This window comes from Lethenteron reissneri, chromosome 34 (assembly GCF_015708825.2).
Source record: "Lethenteron reissneri isolate LAM-NWPU_2019-01 chromosome 34, ASM1570882v1, whole genome shotgun sequence".
Classification (NCBI taxonomy): domain Eukaryota; kingdom Metazoa; phylum Chordata; class Hyperoartia; order Petromyzontiformes; family Petromyzontidae; genus Lethenteron; species Lethenteron reissneri.
In genome coordinates, this window is record NC_083812.1 from 13,298,244 (window position 1) to 13,318,209 (window position 19,966).

The 19,966-nt window shown below is 47.6% G+C and overlaps 1 protein-coding gene across 1 annotated transcript in view; it reads left to right on the forward strand.

Annotated features, from left to right (window-relative positions):
- LOC133350698 (collagen alpha-1(XIII) chain-like) overlaps positions 1 to 19,623 on the forward strand; it is a 116,152-nt gene extending 96,529 nt beyond the window's left edge. Inside the window, exons 40-44 of the mRNA XM_061565341.1 lie at positions 1,411 to 1,437; positions 2,164 to 2,199; positions 6,339 to 6,425; positions 12,584 to 12,622; positions 15,054 to 19,623. Of these exons, the coding sequence (XP_061421325.1) occupies positions 1,411 to 1,437; positions 2,164 to 2,199; positions 6,339 to 6,425; positions 12,584 to 12,622; positions 15,054 to 15,056 (192 nt within the window). The 3' untranslated portion in view covers positions 15,057 to 19,623. The remainder of the gene's footprint in view (positions 1 to 1,410; positions 1,438 to 2,163; positions 2,200 to 6,338; positions 6,426 to 12,583; positions 12,623 to 15,053) is intronic.
- Positions 19,624 to 19,966: the final 343 nt, after the last annotated feature.

Below are 19,966 nucleotides of genomic sequence, written 5' to 3' on the forward strand. Positions count from 1 at the left end.
GAAACGTCAATGATTATATATTTTTTACGTTTAAGGCCGCAGTGTTATTGGTAAATGTGAGAGGTTTTTTGTTTTTTCTCATTTCTAGTAGAAGCCCAGATAGCCAGTTTGGTTAATGATGTCAACTTGTTGTTGAGGTAATGATCGTACCACGGTTGCGAGATGTTAACTACATCGCTTGGTATAAAGGAGGTCGTGGGTCCCATCCCGACACTGACGCATGCTGCTGTATATTTAGACTTTGCACGTTCTCTCCGTGGTCCCGTGGATTTTTCTCCGTTTTTCCCTCCACATTTAGAAGCATTCGTTTAGAGTATTTGGCTGCTATAAATGTCTACATGATAAGCCACTTCTTTGAGCTATCATTTGTGGCCAGGTCGTTTTTGAAAAGAGCTATATAGCTCAGTGGGCCTTACTTGTAAAATAAAAAATAGTTTTCATTTAGTTCTTAGTTGATTTTGATTTAAATAATTTACATGATGCTGCATCAAGAGGCACTTGCATGGCCATTGCAGTTGTACAATTCCTCGAGCAGTCTAGTAGAAACCCTCAAGCAGTCTAGTAGAAACCCTCAAGCAGTCTAGTAGAAACCCTCAAGCAGTCTAGTAGAAACCCTCAAGCAGTCTAGTAGAAACCCTCAAGCAGTCTAGTAGAAACCCTCAAGCAGTCTAGTAGAAACCCTCGAGCAGTCTAGTAGAAACCCTCGAGCAGTCTAGTAGAAACCCTCAAGCAGTCTAGTAGAAACCCTCAAGCAGTCTAGTAGAAACCCTCAAGCAGTCTAGTAGAAACCCTCAAGCAGTCTAGTAGAAACCCTCAAGCAGTCTAGTAGAAACCCTCAAGCAGTCTAGTAGAAACCCTCAAGAGGTCAATCAGCTCCATCCCTTAGGCTACGGAGTCCATAATCGACGCAATCCCTTCGGTTTGTTTGAGTCCAGCCTGAAGTGACGCAGCGGGCGTGGGTGACATACATCTGTGTTCCGTTAGTTGGAGGCAAGAGTTGGTCAAACGCCGAGAGCTCTGTGAAACTCCCTAATCCACTAGGCCCGCAAGGTGTCCACAATATTGCAGTACAGCAAGAGGGTCCGTGAACCCGTCAGTGTGGCCCTTTAAGTGTCATCCTCTCGTATGCGTGGGTTTTTTTTCTCCTTCTGGGTACTCCGGTTTCCTCCAGTATTCAAAAAGCACTTGTTAAATAAATAAACTGACCAAACATCGCAATCGAGAAACGGGCGGCCTCTGGGCCCGTTGACTCGGCGGTGGAACGAGCGGCCATCGGGGACGGTTGTGGGGGGGGGGGGGGGGGGGGTGACCCAGCCCCTCATCGTCATGGTTCCACCGGGGGTTTGATCAAATGACTCGAATGGCTTGCCAACGAATAACGATGTCTCGTGGGTGTTTCTCGTTGTCTAGGGCCGGAACGGGATGCCCGGACTCCAGGTGAGGGTCACCCGCACCTGTCGGCACATCCAGCCGCACGCCTGCTCGATAATGGGAGCCCACGTTCGTCTTCGTTAATGCGTGTCCATGGAGAGCCCCTTTTCTGTCAACCCACCGCTGGATAGTGGCCTTCCCCGTGCCACGCGGGTTGTTCAACCAAACTTTGCCGGGCTGGCCAGCGCGGGTTGCTAATGGCGGGTCGCATAAACGCGGGGGCATAGAAGTAGAGTACAACGATGGATTTTGCTCACACTGGAACGTTAGCCCCCACAGCCAATGCATCTGTTGTGCATGGTAGTTTCCCATCCAAGCACTGTCCAAGCTAAGCACCTGCTTAGCTTCCGAGGTGTGAGAAGGGGTAACCTGACCTGGCATACGGGCAAAAAACACTTAGTGGAGAGAACTAACAGCTTGGGAGCCGCCGCCTCACTGCCATCTGCGAGTCGCAGAGCAACTGACATTGAGCAAATGCCAGAGAGTGTACAACAGTGTGTTTGGGCAAGGCAACGATGAGAGTGGGGATTGCACGCCACTTTCAATCCATCTATTGTGGCACACAAACAACAACTGAATAAATAATTAAACGTTTGCGGGGTTTTTTTTATGAGGTACCACCGAAGATAGTAAATCAGACACCACTATAAGTCCGGCTGGCGTGTTCTTGCATGCGTGTGTGTTCGCGTTTCTCATTGTGTATTTCCGTGGTATTGCTCCGTGTCTCTCCAGGGCACGTCCGGACTGAGGGGAGACAAGGGGGAACGGGTAGGAACAATCCTCACACCTCCACTCATCAACCGCTGCTTACAGAACTCATCATCATCATCGTCGTCGTCATCGTCGTCATGGTTACTCGAGAGCTCGGGCCTTGCCTATTCTCCTTGTCTCCATTTTGGGGTCTTTTCCTCAAATAAGAATAGCAATTTGAATTTAAGTAGCATCTCAAAGCTCCCAGTTGAATTGAGATGATTGAGGTGCTTACATCTGTTAAATTACCATTTCCTTGATCATTTCAATTCTGGCCGAAAAAGAATGTGTCACTACGATATTGTCACGTGTAAAATGTGCCATCGTTCATACGCGTGCAAATTTTAAATTTCCCCGAAAATGGTTCTATTAAGAGATAACGTCCGCCATTCACATTCACCAAACTTTCAGCACACGGATATGTTCTGCTCAGAGTGAAGTCGATTTCCTCCCGTGCGCTTTCTCTCCCTTTCCCTTCGCCGAAACCTCCCGCGTGCCGCTCCCGTGCCTCCCGACTCTCCCACCACGTTGCTTTCTCCCCCAAGTAAAGACGTTGGTATGGGGGGGGGGGGAGGTGGCCCGATATCTCCCTGGAGGTTCAGCCTCAATTGTCACTCGGCACAAGAGAACGCGACGCAAAATAATGCGTCCGATGTGCAGCCGCTGCCGTAACGCCAACACACACACACGAGTGAAACGTGAGCGCCGACAAAGACTGGAGGCAGCTCAAATACTCGAGTGTGCCCTGTTTCCTTAAACAACCTCATGTCCACTCACTTCCGAGTGCCTTAGATGAAAGGACACAATTTGTGTTCAAGGACGCGTCTGTTTTTTAATGACATCGTTAATTTTATCACGGTTTAAAGTGACTCACCATTTCCAGTGCATCGATCCATCATCGATGTACCTCGTTAAAAATCCTGATAAACCCTTGAATGGCGTTGTCTATGGGGCCAGGGCCGCCATTCTCCCACTGCCCCACAGTGTGCAAAGTCCGAGTTGTAAATGTAATCGTAATTTTTCTGCCACTTCATATCGGGCCCACCTCCCTGTGCGAATCATTTCCCGTCGTGCCTTCTCTCCGTTTCCCGCTGCAGAATGTTTACTTGGCATTCCTTGTCTGTCACGTTCGCCGTGTCCCCGGCCTTTGCCTCCTTCCGTTCCTAACCCCTTTTTTTCGTCTTCCCTGCCAGAGCCCTTAAATCTTATTTTTGGGTTTTTTCGGTAAAGTCACGTAGGTAAAAATTAAAATTAATAAAAGTAAAATAAAATAAAAATCACGACGTTTCGGAGGCAACACAAGCTTCCGTCTTCAGGTGGAACCGTCACAGCACGCTTGCTGTATCAAGTAAAGCTTGTGTTGCCTCCGAAACGTCGTGATTTTAATTTTATTTTTTATTTTATTTTACTTTTATTAATTTTCTTTTTTTACCTACGTGACTTTACCGAAAAAAACCAAGAATATGAATCCTTGCAGTCACGAAAGCTTCAAATCTAGAACCCTTACATCTTCACCACGATATGGGCAGCTCCCGACGGACACTGCCAAATCGGTCCCGTGTGCTTATCTACTCTTTGAAAATTGAAGCGCCGCTCATCAGATTTGATAGAGCACACGAGCAATAGGCACGTCCCTGTCAGGCGCCGTCTCTCAACGCCAGGCATGCGACGATGCATCGGTTCTCCTGCTTCTGATAGACAACTTAAAATGATACGCGTGGGAATAGATTTATTCAAATCTTATACAAATAAGATTCTAGTGTTCTGCCTTCAGTTCCATTTATTCCGCTCAACAGAGGCGATTAAGGCTGAATGAGCGTCCTTCACGGTCCCCTGTCTCGAATCAATCTCTTCGCTCGGAATAATTCATATTCTCGTGTTGTACGCTGGCTAATGAAGCGAACAGAGCTGTAAACACAAGACAGTCCAGAAACAAAACAGGGCGTGAACAACATTCGTAAGAACCGTGTGAAATATATCACCAGATTTGCCAAAATCAATTTGCAACCCCAAAATTTTGACAGTTCATCAAACCGCTGGGGATATGAACGGTTACATGCCTACTCAGCACAATCTGTGCGCTACTGCCATCTCCACTCACGGCCAGTGGGCCCCCCCCCCCCCCCCCAGCACAGTCGCTCCACGGTGGTGAGATGTTAACTACCTCGCCCGGTATACAGGAGGTCGTGGGTTCGATCCCGAACCTGATGCCTGCTGTATATTTGGAGTTTGCGTGTCTCTCTCCGTGGTCGCGTGGATTTTTTTCTCCGGTTCCTCCGGTTTTTCCCTCCACATTTAGAAACGTGTATTTAGAGTATTTGGCTGCTTTGCGTTTCCACGTGATAAACCACTTCGTTGAGCTATCATTTGGTGGCCAGGTCGCTTCTGAAAAAGAGCTCAAATGCTTGACCAGCCTCAGGCCTACATCTCGGCAGGCGAACAGCATCGACTGTCGACCTTTGCTGGGGCTTCACGTCGCCCGACTACTTAAGCCGACGTGGCCATCGCCGTTGGGGCAGCGGCATCTGCAGCAGCAGCAGCAGCAGCGCGTTGAGCTCCTCCTGCCACTGCTGGTGTTGTCTTGTAGTGGTCAGGGCTTTTGAGAACCCGGCGAAGGCCTAAACATAATCCACATTTAGGACCCCCTTAAGGCCTCTCGTCAACTCTGCTATCCTCTCCAATATGAACTCCCCCAGTAGCCGGTTGAAAAACACACTGCTTTAAATAAAAAATAAAATTAAAAGACATTCCTTAGGAGAAGACGCAGGCCAAATTTCCGATCACCCCTTGAAGCTGCACTCGCGGGCTGTGTGCTTCAGGCTGTCCGACAAAGCTGAAAAGCTTCGTCAATGTGCAGAAACAATTGAAAGCGACCTCAAGGCGTTTTCTCGTGATGTTCGTCACTGTGGCGTGACTCCTGCAGTTATTTTTTATACAAATTAATCCCTGCAAGTGACATCACTGGAAAACTTCGTACACTTACCGTTACATCTTTGATCGAAATAGATAAGAACACAGGACGTCGTCTTCGTATACCAGTCTCGCCACGTAGAACGCACACGAGTATCGTTTACACAACTAGCCAGCCCCACGATGTGCACAATTTGGGGAGTGCATAATGATGTCAGCAGCATTGATTAAACACAAGCGAACTTTCTGGGCACGTTTCGACATAGTGTGCCCCTCTTGGCTCAGGCTCGCCTAAACCAATCTCATCAAACGAGCCTTTAAACTCCTCCATCGGAAATTCGGGGGACCCACGGGCTCGGTGTGCATCTACAATACGGGAGTTGTTTCATTTTTTCCGAGTGGTGTCTTCCTGCAGGGTGTTTTAGCGTACTTGAATACAGAACATTCTCGTTCTTAAAACCCTCAGATCCTTGGAAGAAAACAAAATCCCGTTTAAGGCTGCCGCAATGAACCACCCAGCAACGTTCTACATTTGAAGCTTTCGTGACTGCAAGGATTCATACTCTTAGGTTTTACCCGATAAAGTCACGTAGGTAAAAAAAAATTAAAAGTTAATCAAAGTAATAATGGAAATAAAATAAAATAATAAATCACGACGTTTCAGAGGCAACACAAGTCTCCGTCATCAGGTGGGACCGTCACAGCTAAAATCACTTGATGCAAGTAATTTTAGCTGTGACGGTCCCACCTGATGACGGAGACATGTGTTGCCTCCGAAACGTCATGATTTATTATTTTATTTTATTTCCATTATTACTTTTATTTAAAAAAATTTACCTACGTGACTTTACCGAAAAAACCTAAGAGTATGAACCCAGCAACGTGGCCAAACAACTTCATGGAATCCCCAAAAGACCATTACACGAGTTTTACTTCTGCTATCTCAAGCTATCATTTACTCAACTCTTTTGTACATTTGTCCCCCTCTCTACCATAGCAGCCTCGTGTACTGTCTAAAGAATGTAAGATAACTATATGCATAAGCTAAACTAATGGACAAGCAATCATTTTCATGTTCAAAAGTGACAGAAATGTGTTTACGTGAGCCACATCGTCCGACAAAGAAATACTAAACATTTACCAAGTGAAAATTGTATTTAACTTTCCCCAAGCTGTATTATTCCCCCATGAGCTGATTGTGTGCGTGTGCCTTCTGTGTGTGGCTGACCAAACCGTTGCATCCACAGGGGGAGAGGGGAGTCCGAGGTAAAAAGGGCCCGAAGGGCGATAAGGGAGAGCAGGGGGCTCCAGGATTAGACGCGCCCTGTCCTTTGGTACGTCACAACCTGCCCAAGGTGCTGGGGAGCATCGGGCGGGGGGGGGGGTCACCGAGCCACGGAAAGCAGCGTGGCGCAAGCCCTCATCAAAGCAAACGCAGCTTCACTTAACCAATTACTGAGCTCGTTCAATTTTGGATATTAAACCCAGGGCACATGAGCCCGGTTTGCTTTTCGAATTAACGTATTACCTGAAGCGCTGCTTTATTGTGGTAGTGGTGGTGGTCGCCCCCCCCCCCCCCCCCACAGAACCCCCTCTGCGTGGTTTAATGTGCGCGCGAGTCCACGTGGTCGATGTTTTTTTTGCAGCCGCGGTCTCTCGCGTAGACTCGAGCCGCGGGACCACCGGCGTTGTACCCCCCTGCCCTGCCCCTCTCTCCGTTATCGCTCGTCATTGTTTTCGTTTCTCAGACGACGCCGGGGTTTGGACGCGAGCTGCTGGCAGGCTCGCGCGCCCCGTGCCGTGCCCGCTAGCGCTCCTCCATCAGAGGCGGGCTTCTAACGCGCAGGGAGAGTGTTTGTGACGGACGCGGTCGCTTGGTCTCACGTGCAGGGATTTCGGGGTACCAAGGGGGAGAAGGGGGAGCCAGGCATGCCTGGCCTGGATGGCCTAGACGCGCCATGCCCGTTGGTACAGTACCCTCACTCTCCTCTCCTTTCCTCTCCCCTATTCCCTGTCCCACTCTTATTTTCCTCTCCTCTCCACTCACCTCCATTCGTCCATCCCTTCTCCACACCTGTCACCCCCTATCGCATCTGCCCTCCTGTTCTCATCCATCCCCCCGTGGCCTTAACTGAAGGAGATGAAAGTCTCCCCCCCCCCCCCCCGCTCGATTGGTCTATGCTCAAGTGGCTCTAATTCCTCTAATTCGTGTGTTGGTGGAAGAGCAGATTCCACTGGTAATTAATTGTCAAAACATTTTTAAAAAATTAACGCCAATGTTTTCTGCTGATTTTTGTCAAGTTGAAAATTGTTGTGATGAAACTGCATTCCACAACACACGAATCAGAAGCCACGTGTTTGTTTTGGCAAAGGTTAATTTAACAACGACAATACTTGCAGTCACCACAAATTGAACAGATTGTGCGTGTAAGAATAGATTATGCACGATCTATGCCAATTATATACTTATCTTACATTTAAGCTAATGAAACTATGGAATACAGACGAGACAATATATTTAAAAACATATTCGCAACCCTGAATTCCGACAATGTGTCCAATCTCTGCAGGTTGAAGTAAATACCCGTCGAGTTTTTTACACGAAATTTTATCTCGCAAAATTGGCACATTTGAGGGCCATGTGCACCGAAGCCCACCAATGGCGAATGTTATGAAACTCGGGACGTAAAAATCCAAGATGGGCAACAATTTAAACAATACTGCGGGGACGCTGACAACCTCCACTGGAGGCACCAACAAACCACCCTCGCCTCCTCCACCCCATCCCTCGCGAAGTCCACCCCGACCACCTCCTCCTCACCTCCATACCTTCTCTCCTGTGCCACGCTCCACATCCTTGCTGATCCGTTCCTGTCCCCACTTCCCTGCTCCTCATTTATTCCCCTTCCTTGGCAACCCTTTTCCTACTTCCTCTCGGTTCGTCGTTAATCACGATGCCGAGCGCATGTCTTCACGTGAGATGTTCCGCCTCTGCATGGCTCTGATAACTCCTATCAGCGATGGTGGGTTTTTTTTTACCCACATGCTAATGTGTCAAATCTTTTGCCAGCAAAAGATTTTTGTTTCACGCGTTCTGTTCCTCCCCGGCTTGCTTGGCCTGAATATTGACATCGCTTTCCTGTCTGTAATGGGCAGTGTGGCTTTTTGTTTTCTTACTAATCACGTGTTCATAGGTATGTAAAGTATTATTCTTTATGGGTAAAACCCAGACAATCTTTAACAAAAAAAATCACGTAATTTTCGGTAGACCTTAAACAATTCTGATCGTGGCAATAATAAGGCACAGTAATACTGCACAAAGTGAACTTTTAATGTAAACAACTCCTGGACACTCCCTGCTCCTGCCTCCTTAATAGAGTGCCTCCTACCTGGCGTTGCGTGCCTTTAAAAGGCAATGCCATACTTGCGTTATCCTCTTACTCCGAGTGCTGTAACATATCTGCCGCACGGATCCCAACCCTCACTCCCTTCCCAGCCTCAATCCTCTCCTGGGCACCGATTCCTCGCTGTTTTTGCACTCCCTTCCTGATCCTAATAATTTACGCGAACCCTTAGCAGTCCTGATTCCTTCCCAGTCCAACTCACCTCCTGATCCCAATGCCTCACAAATCCCGATTCCTCGCTGGTTTGCACTCCCTGATTCCCAATCCTTCTCTCGTCTCGAGTCCCAAAGCAATCCTTGATTCCTTCCCAGTCCGACTCACCTCACAGCTGAACGCCCTTCCTGGTCCTTGACCGTTCCCTGTTAACCATTTTCCCCTGATGCATTTTGCTCCGCATTTCATGTCTGGGGAGGATTTGTGACGGCACCTGTGATGCGTTAGAGAGGGGCCGGGTCAGGCCCGGCCGTACGCACAGCAAACTGAGTCGACACCCGGACCACATCATGCCGACATTCACGCCGCGCACCCGTGACTGCCGAGGGCGCCTGCTTGGCCCATGGGCTTAATGAATTGCACCGCGGATTTTCTAGACAGCGCTCCAATGGAATATTAAACAACAAACCGGCACTCGGCGATGGTGGAGTTAGAGGTGTTGTTAATACCAGCACCGTGAGCAGGGCGATAGCCGCCCTTGTTCTTGAGTGCGAAATGGGGGAGGTGGTGCGGTTTGACCCTGCTGTGACACGGCCTCTGTCGCTTGTGGTGAATTTCGTTTCAACGTCAGACAAATCCACCACCGAGCGTGGCCGCTCTTTATCACGCCGCACGGCCCGGGAGCGGTGGGAGTGAGCGGCAGGGGTTGAGAACGTTAATAGAATAAACCCACGTTTGCGGATCAATAGCGGCGATGTTGATAGAACACCAGAGCCAAAGGGAAAAACAATTCTTGTGATGTGATTTATCACACGCTACAATGTAAAACAAGACAGTATTTTTTTTTATTACAAAATCTCACGTGAAAATATTCCTATATTCCGTGTGCATTGAATATAAGCATCTTTAGAATTAAATTCATTAACACTGCACTGAAAGAAAATCCAATTAGTTTTAATTGCATTATCTGTATTCACTTGTGCCCAGCCTGGGAATAATGGCCTTATAGACCCTTCTGAACAAATTGACACATTTGTGAGCATTTCCAAATAGTAGACATCATCAGTCTGCTCTAGGTTCATGGCCATTGTTTACCCCTCTGGATAAAATTATGTACAGAAAAGAATAAGCACCAAACATAAAAAAAAACTCCAAAATAATTGGCACTTCTTTCACAATAGAGTGGAATGTCCAATTTTTTATTACATAAAGTGTAATGTTATGGTCGATCTTAATGGAGGGACAACACTGGTTGGGAGGGATTGATTGTTGTCATGGTGATAAGCATCTGTGGCCTACACCAGCAGGCCTTGCTCAGGCTTTGCTGACATGTCAAGCCTCTTGTAGAGGTGCAGGTTATTTTTTTTATTCAAATGTAGTTGATATTTATATGTGTCGTTTGAATGTTTGCTGCATGAAGGTTTGTTTGCTGCCTGAAGTTATATGTTTTGATGATATGAACTGTGATGTTTGGAGAAATGCATGCTGGAAACTGAAAAAAACAGCAAGTAAATTTAAATGATGCTGATAAACAAAATACACAACTGCGGGATAGTGTGTTTCTTATAAATGGTATCTTATCAAATTACCATTCCGACAGGCTTAATTTACATCAGTGTTAAAAGTGTTATCTGTTGCTTTGGTAAATTTGAAAGTGAGATGCAAGTCAATTTGACCATTACCTTCGTTTCCTGAAACCAATTGAAACAAATACATACAGTGTCTGAACCATATTTTTATACACATATATATAATTATTATAATTGGACCTGCAATGGTGGCTTGGCCAATTAAAGCAATTTTAAACAACCTTCTAAACCCATAATTTGTACGAGGCTGCCCGTTCGCCATTACCAGCTACAGATATATTTGCACTGTGCACATAAGCAGATCAAACAACCGCACGGGGAATCGAGCAGTAAAAATGAGATTTACATTTCACGAAGCGGGAGGTGGGGGGGGGAAATGCAGAGTTAAGATATTCATTGAAATCCTGAATAGAATCGGTCCAGTGTGAATCACTTCATGAAATTCAAATCGCGTGTGGTTGTCAACATATACATCTTCTCGTTTGTTTTTAATACACCACGAACTTCAAAGCTAGGTCGCGTTAACCCTGTTACTGTTAACCCACGGGCGCTTTATCAAGAATAATAATTAATCACTAAAAAAAGAATTACCTGCTCATGCGCATGCTGAGAAAAATGTGGACACCCAACCTTTAGTTTGTTGTCCTTCCACCGCACCTGCGATTTGCACGGTTGGCTCCGTGCGGTGCGAAAGAAGTTCAGCATCTGTACATACAACCCCCTCTCTTATGCGACTAGAATGGAACATCCCGTGGGGAATAACCCCCCCCCCCCCCTCGGTAAGACTGCACACATCCCCTGATCAGTATGATTAATCGTCAATGAACGTCAGAGAAAACACAAGCCTGCAAGCGTGATATTCCCATCGGGTTTTAGCCACTCTTCAAATTTAATGCGGAGAAGCAAATGAATTGGATCAAATCAAGGCCGGCTTTACGCGTGGACTGCAAAAACAAATCGGGTGCATTTCCATAAAAGCTTCCTTTGCCGTTGTAAATCAAGCAAGCGAATCGAGTGTTCACACGTGCTAAGTTTTTTATCCTGTTCAGGTATTTTTTTTTTTTTGCAGTGAATTACTTCGCGAGAGTGCTTTCTGAGTAAGGACCAAAATTGTGAGCGAAATTTAAATTTAAACGGAGGGAAAAATAAATGTAGGCAACGCTTCGTTCATATCAATAAACCCTTTATGGTGTATTTATTTAAATCAAAAATATTCGGCAACATCCGTCACATTAAAAAAAATTCATAATTTGCTTTTCGGGATTTTAAGCTGTGTTTTTTTTATCAGCATCATTTTCAGATTCCTTGCAGCTTGGCTCTTTCGCGTCCGTGGCCAATTGTTAGTGAAATGCGACCGTACGAAGGCGGCACCGACTGATTCCACCACTGGCTCGAGGAACCGACAAAGCCATCGCACCTGTGCCACGGTCACCCGTGGAACTATTCAAATGTACAAAGGCGCAGAACTGCACCCAATGGGCTAACGGCACGGCAGGACAAACTAATCGAGCGAAAAATAACCGAGATAGAAAAAAAAATTAACATCTTCTTGGTTCTTTCGGTAAAGTCACGTAGAATGGAAATAATAAAATAATAAAAATAAAACATTATAAAATCATTCTCACGACGTGAGAATCATAATTCAGACTCTGTCTTCTCGACAGACCTGTTCTCCACCTGAGGACGGCTGCTTGCGTTGTGGCCGAAACGTCGTGAGAATTATTTTATTATGTTTTATTATTATTTTATTATTATTTTCATTCTACGTGACTTTACCGAAAGAACCAAGAAGATGAATCCCTGCAGTCACGAAAGAAGCTTTAAATCGAAAAATTCTCATCTTTGCCGATGACGACTGGGGAGGAATGGTTTGTTTCTCTGCCCGGTTTAGATCGGCAGCGATCCATCCAAAGTCGGATCAGGATGGTGCCGCCTCCGCACGTATCTTTGAATCGGCGGCGTCACAAGCTGATTTTTTCAACGCCTCCTACCAATGGTTTGCGCGACTGCGCTGTATAGCTCTCCGATGCGTTTTCCGGCGTTTTCCTCCACGTGCTGGGAGCTCGTTAAGGAGCCGTAGAATTCGATTCAGTTGTGGGTGAAATGTCAGGCAGTCTTGCCAAAATACATCGGAGAACTATGAAGCAACGCCTCTTTGGCCCAAGCTCCCAATCCATAGCGGGAGAGGTCCTCCCTCCACAAACGGACATCACTTTGTGGAGTGACTCGAGCTGGTGACGCCGTTGCTGCGAATCGTACCGCGTGCCCTGCTGCCCGTGTGCGTCTGCCGCTGCAGGCCGAGACTCACGCCAATGATGTGCCATTACCCCCTCCCCCCCCCTACAGGGAGCGGACGGGCTGCCCCTACCTGGCTGCTGGCAGAAAGTAAGTGTGGACGTAGACGCGCGAGTTATTTCAGAGTATCAGATTCTTTGTTTAGACTGGAGGAATCCAATGAGCCATGAAGCTCTTTGTCGCAGATGTACTGCGTGGGCGGGTCAGTTATTGCACAATCAACTAAGATGAAAACTAAACTTTTTATTTTACCAGGTAAGGATCAATGAGCCATAAAGCTGTTTTTCAGAAGCGACCTGGCCACAAATGATAGCTGAACGAAGTAGGCCGATCACGTGGAAATTTATAGCAGCCAAAAAACCCGAATGCATATTTCTAAATGTGGAGGGAAAACCCGGAGGACCCGGAGAAAAATGCACGCGGACCGTAGGGAGAGAAACGTGCAAACTCCAAATATACAGCAGCAGGCGTCAAGGTCGAGATCGAACCCACGACCTCCTGTATACCAGGCGAAGTAGTTAACATCTCACCACTGCGGTACAATGGCTGGGCACAAGCCATGCTCTGGGGCGGAGGCGTCAGCCTTGAGGCGGATTGGAAGCTTACATACAGGTGCGTGAGAATGAGTTTAAAATTGTGCGCTTAAATAGGCTTGGAGACTAATTTTAGTAGTAGCAGCTATGGGAAGGGACCACAAAGTGCACATGATATGCCTTGACTCGCTGTCCAACACGTGTGGGAATCATTCATCCCGTGCCCAAGTAAAATCATGCTCGCCCTCACAACCAGACCATCTCGGCTGGCCACACTTCAGGGTGGAGGCAGCATGGAAACCTCAGCGTGCTTCGGGGTGCTCATGCTCATTATTAGTGGAAAGAAATCGATGTTTCTGGGAGGAGACTAACCTATCCGCACCCCACTGCTCCTAGCAGCTCGAGAACACTCGACAAGGGCTCCCATGAGGGCTGGCCACTCGGGAAGTCACCCTTTTGTGGTTCCCCCCCCCTCCCCCACCGCGAAATCGGCAAAACACCACCGCATCGGGGTTCTCGGCCACGCGCACGTGACTTTGCATCCACGACGATCGGGCCCAACCGTCGTGCCGAGGGGCCGGAGTCCATGAGTCACGAACCCCCCGGGGTTGTTCACGCTTTCGTCTCCCCTTGTCGTTGCTTGCGCCTTTCCCTGCAAATAATTTTGCACTCAATCTTGATTTGAAGCTTTCGTGGCTGCAGGAATCCATACTCTTTGGTTCTTTCGGTAAAGTCACGTAGGTAGAAAAATAATAAAATGAAATAATATATCACGACGTTTCGATCGCAACACAAGCGGTCGTTCTCAGCAGTTCCACTGCTGGATGATTTTTTCCACCTGAGGACGACCGCTTGTGTTGCGATCGAAACGTCATGATTTATTATTTTTTATTTTATTATTCTTCTACCTACGTGACTTTACCGAAAAAACCAAAGAGTATAATTTTGCACTCGTAAACGATTCGCCGTGGCGGTGAATCGTCGCCGTTTATGCGGAACATGAGCGGCACTTGGCACCACGATGTTTATTTGTTGTTATCCCACGTTGCCTCGCAAGTAACAGATCAATCGAATGCCTTATCAGAGGCCAGGTGAGACGTTAAGTCACAGCGCTGTATTTGAACGCGGAAGATCAAGGCGAGTCAAAGTGTGCGCGTCCCTGCTCTCAAATAAGCATTGGGTGTTGCTCATCGCAATTCATGGACCTGAGCCAGTGGTGGAAATTCGACATTCCAATGGCAGGGACGTTACATAAATGTGGGTATGGTATCGCTAATCGGTGCTCGCACTGCAGGCTGATCAGCCCCTGTTGTATTCATGTGGGATGTTTCCACTTGCCATACATATGACCGCTCCCTCGCTCAAACACTTTTGTCGTGTGTCTGGGTTTTCTCTGGGTGCTTAAAGTACTGCGGCGTCTTCCCACACACGCGCGCGTAAGAGCGCTCATAAGTGGAATTAGCCAAACATCCCAATGCAGGATTCTCCTTGATTTAAAAAAAAGTGTCTTGAGACTCGGTGAGGCTTTCCCCAATAATTAAATCATCAGGGATATCCACAATCGGCTCACAATCGGAAGTTTGTGAGTTGAAATTCCTGGTTGGCTCAGCCCATCATCCCACCTCGGGGTGGGGGGGTCGATAAAAATAGGTACTGCGTTGTGAGCTCGTCAACAACAATGGTTGTCCACTGGCTAGACTCGGCCCCGATCACTTGAATGGGGCATTTCTCAACGACTCGGGCCGGAAAACGGGAGGTGAGCACTGCCTCGACGCTCATTTGAGCCGGGGATCACTTTGACTTCGCCTTGTCAATCTCAAAATGTAGCCTCGTTGGGCGGCTCTCCTCACCTGTCCGAGATAAGGGTCAGCGAGCGATTTACGGAGCTTCTTTGCGCCCGTGTGTGTGTGTGTGTGTTACCGCGTGTTCCCCACCGGGCTCCCGCACTACTAACTGCCCGCGTGTGTGTGTTCGTGTGTTTTTTGCAGTGATGGTCTGCCTAACCCTCAGCATGGGGCTGCTGTTGTATATAAGATATAAATACTATATTTTGTATCAAACGTCGCTTTTTTGTAAAGTTGTTTTTTTTATGATGATGATGATGTTGTTTAGATCTGTTGGGTTTGTTTTTTTTACACTAAACCGTTTTTTTTACACGTTGATTTCGTTTATACACGGTTCGTAATAAGGCATGAGCATAATAATTTATGGCTATGACCACACAAGTGTTATGTACGTTGCTACGGTAACAAATTGCTTGCCTCTAAGAAAGCCATGGGGGGCGGGGTTTGGGGGGGGAGAATTTCAACATCTCCGTTCTGCATTCACGCTAACTTATTCATGATGGGCGTGACTATTCGCTTAATTAAAACAGAATAAGCGCGCTTCGATTTTAAAAGGTACCCGGCCTTCCGAATTGTTCTCTTCGTTCACGAACATTCCGTGCTACATTCCGTGGATAATTAAGCATTTCTAGATTTTTTTTTTTTACATCGTTCCAAATACGGCTGGTGGTGTGGACCAACCGACCTTCTATCCCACGAGCCGAGCTGCCTTGTTGAAGTTGCGAGGTTTGCTTGTCCGATCCGAGCAGCGGAAGGCTGCGATGAAACCTACGAACATTCCCCGAAGCGCGCCAAAATAAAACGATGTGCTCGTATCAGCGGCCACCGCGCCGCGTGTGATCGGTCAGTGGGTACAGCGGTGAAAATCTGTAGCGCTGCGTTACAGATGTCAGTCTTCTCATAATAATAATTGTAATGAATTTCTTAATATTCATCGTAAATTACAGAAATTACATTTGCAGATTTAACACAAAAAAATCGGTTGTTAAGCTCGCAAAGGGTTTGGCAGTGTGGTTATGTCAGTGTTCTCATAATAATAATAATTGTAATGAATTTATTAACGTTCATCGTAAATTACAGGTATTACATTCGCAGATTTTTTTAAAAATGGGTTGTTAAGCTCGCAAAGAATATCTTAGTGTGGGTCCAATCGTGTTAGTGCTGCGGGCACGTAGCTACCGCGCGTGGCTGCCCTGGTCTTGGAGGCGCTCTTCCAAGCAATGCTCTCCTATGCATGGCTCTCTTGCACTGCCAGCCAGCCAGTCAGCGTGCCTCTACCGCGGTGTTCTTCATTGCGAGGCCCGCGGGCGACTGGCGGGCCCCTGGTGGGCTTTAGTGCGGCCCCTTACGTCCGGACCCCATCATCATCGTGCCGCTGTCAAACCCTCAATGGTTTCAAATGTGTGGCGGCCCTCACACTGACGATGTCTTCTTATCGGCGAAAGTGCCCGTGCCCCCCCCCCCCCCCCCCATTTGAAGAACAGTGCTGTACCCACTGACCACGAGCAGCGGCAACCTGCAGCCAGTGGGGATCGTAATCACGAGCGGGGGTTCAGCAAGCTCTGCTTCCTGACGTATACACGACGGGGGAGGGAGGGAGCGCCTCGGCTCCACGTGTCACGTTTACCGCGCTGCGTGTTGATAAGTGGCGGCCGTCAAGAGAGTTTTGGGACAATCCGGGGCTGCGTACCTTGGCTGCCATGAGACCCAGGCAGGAGAATGAACCCACCCACGCGGTCGTCGCTTGCAAATAATTTATTCAACGGGAGTAACTGGAACGTGAATGTGATGGAGAAGTGGCAGTGGACAGGATATTTTACTAATTAGCGTTGGGTTTCCACGCGCCCCCCCCCCCACCCCCACCCCCTTGGGTGTGGACAAAGTCGGCTTTCGAAATGACTCCAGAAGTCGATCTGTGACGTCCTCTTCAGGCGTTGCACTGATTGGCACGAGTGTCAATTTCTTAACGGCATCGCGTTTCCAATTTGGATCATAAGTGGGTAAATTTAGAACGATAACGGTGACAGTCGCTGGGTTTCCTATCAACCTTTACACTTTGTACGTGTTGCTCATTCCGGCCACGGCTAACATCAGTGGTGAGATATCTGAACCGGTCCTGAGTGCCCCCCAACCCCTTTCACCAACCCACGCGGTCCAGTATGGTGAAGTATGGGCAAACAATCCCCATGACCGACATGGCTTGTGGCGAGGGTCCTTACTCAGCGTTGAATTCACAACGACCTAAAATTGAATGATGATTCAAGTGGATATTAAGTTAACCTACTTTTTAAGTGGACACCCAAGAAAATACCTCTTCTAGACCACTCAAAATGCCACTGCAGGTAGCCGAAAATCTACGATCAATTTTAAAATCGGACACAGTCTCTCCTTCCCTCCGTCTCTCTCTCTCTCCCCTGGGCTTCATGGCAGTCAAATATAGCGGCCCTCTCACATTGAGCGCCGTGGCGGTTATTCGGTTTGTGGTTGCTGCGTGAGTTCATATGCAAATATTAACAGATTGCTGCTGCGCCGTGTGTGATTTAATATTGCCCGTGTGTGTGTGTTTTTTATACGTCGCGTGCGGCGGTTGTCATAAATCACGCCAATTGTCTTTAACATTTTCGTGTTTTATTTTTTAAACAAAAAAAAAGCTATCAGATAATGCATCCTGCTTTGTGTTGTGTTTTTAAGACGGTTTTTATAAGCGCCGGCAATTGTTTGTTGTTGTGGATAATACACCGCCGTGATCCCATGTTTTATGCTTCCCATTGATCTAAAAACACATTCGTTTGGAGCGTCGCTCTTCATTGCAAGGCCCGGGGGCCACGGGCGGCCCCTGGTGGCCTTTAGTGCCGGCTCCTGGCATGCGGACCCCGACAATACACGACACTTGACAACACCCCCCATCATCATCATCATCGTGCTGCTGTCAAACCCCAATGGTTTCGAATGCGTGGCGGCTCTCACACTGATGTCATATCGGCGAAAGTGACCCCCCCCCCTAGTGAAGAACAAAGATTTCGAAGAATATAGCTGTGATCATCGCTGCATGGAACTTATTAACCGAGGGTGGAACGAGACACATCCATTCATCGATGAATCACTGATTTTAAGCTCGTGCCACGTGTAAGAATCTATTGTTGTTGTTTTAGATTCGTAAATGTCATTGGGGGGGGGGGGGGGGTAGCAATGGCGCAGCGGCTAAGGCACCGCGCTCTAAACCCTGCGACCGAGTTCCATTCCTGGGCTCGGCCAACATGGGTGGCAAGTGACCACATCTGAACTATTCCTGCACCAACGCGCGTTGACCAACACGGTGAACTCCTACGACCGACACGACGTGGGGAGGCCTTCATCCAGCAGTGGATTGACAAAGGTCTCTACTTCATAAAGAATGACGCATGTAATTGGGTCACGTAAATCGTGCGGCCACATGAAGGCTGCTGACATTCGCCACAATGTTACAAAAATGAATTCATTCTTTCATTCATTTCGGAACCCCGCATCACAATAATTAATCGAATCTCCACGGGGTTGAGGAGATGGTGAATCGTTCCATCCCTTTCGTAATCTGTGCACCTATTAAAGCTCCCCACGCAGAAGCTGATCACGTGACACGAGCTTCCACAGCACCAAACAGCCTCCTGGCACAGTCCGAGATAGTCCAAGATGGGAGCCCACCTCTAATTTGGAATAGAAGCTCAATATTTCACTGATGTTATCAGCCACATGCGAGGGTGGTTCAAGCAATTCCTAGACCTTGTTCTAGTAGAACAGAGAGTTTTACATTCCAGGATCATGGCAGCTCCATGTTTTTATTAATGATCACCGTCCATAGCATGGCAGCTGTTAACAGCAACTACTCACAAACACAGCCACCGCACTCGTAACGACAGATCCCCCGTGTACCCTTGACAGACTTTTGGAGAAAGTGCTGTTAGCGAGCACCTCTAAAGGCTAGAACGGCACACGATGGGGTGGGTGGCCAGAACCACCTTCGGCCGCCTTTGTCTCCCCAGTGGCGATGTTTACACATCACACCAGATACTCACTAAATGCCGAGTCGACTTTGATAATCGTCACTGACGTTGACCGTGAGTGGGAATCGAACTCGGGTGGCCGGGGTCCGTAGCAGAGCACGCTAACCAGTCGCACCACAGCTCCCCATAAACACGGCCACCACCGCGCTCACGCGACGCTCACAAACACAACAGACAAACACAGCCCACTCACGTCTCATCGCCTTCTCCCAGCCATGCACAAATGCCCGAATGCCCGCAAACACAGGATAGAAAGGAAGCGTGATATTTGCTTGAACCATTTCAAGATATGCGTCTTACACTCGTAATTTACAATATCTTGCACAACCACCTTGGCTGGAAGCAATGTAATTCCAAATTGAAACCCCTCAATAATCCCTGGCAGCAATCGAGAATCTCTAACGCCGGTTGTGTACAAAAACAAAATTTGAGACTGGCATGAACGGCAATTTAAAAGAAAAGTGGCTTTTATCCCGTCGTATATTTTGAAACCGTGGATCACTCCGCACACGACAACCGCGTTTCATCCGCGCAGTATTATGAATTAAACATGGGAGCAATTTCAATGGTATACGATGGTTTTCGGTGGCATGGGTTGTACTTTGCTTGTTCGTGCGGTATTGTTGGAGATGAGGCGTGTTGTCAGGCGCCACTGCAGCCTGTGAAGATCACAGCATGTCTCCTCTGAGAACAGAGAAAACACTTAAAACCCACAACAGTGAAACTGGCCTTCTCAAATTGATCCTGAAAAGTGCCTGCATTTTTTAGAAATCCATGCGGACACAGGATAGAGGGGGGGAAAGGTGCCTTTCAACATGTTATAGTCCAAAGAGCCCACTAAAACCAACCTGCAGAACAAATATATTTTTGACCCACTCCCCCGTAAATTCGTACAAAGCCCATTTGCTTCACATCTGGGCTGTACATGTGATATGGGACAGTGGTTATTGTTCGCATGATGGTGTGTGTAACACGGCGTGGTTTTCAAATCTTCGGTTCCCGCGCCCATCCCCACCA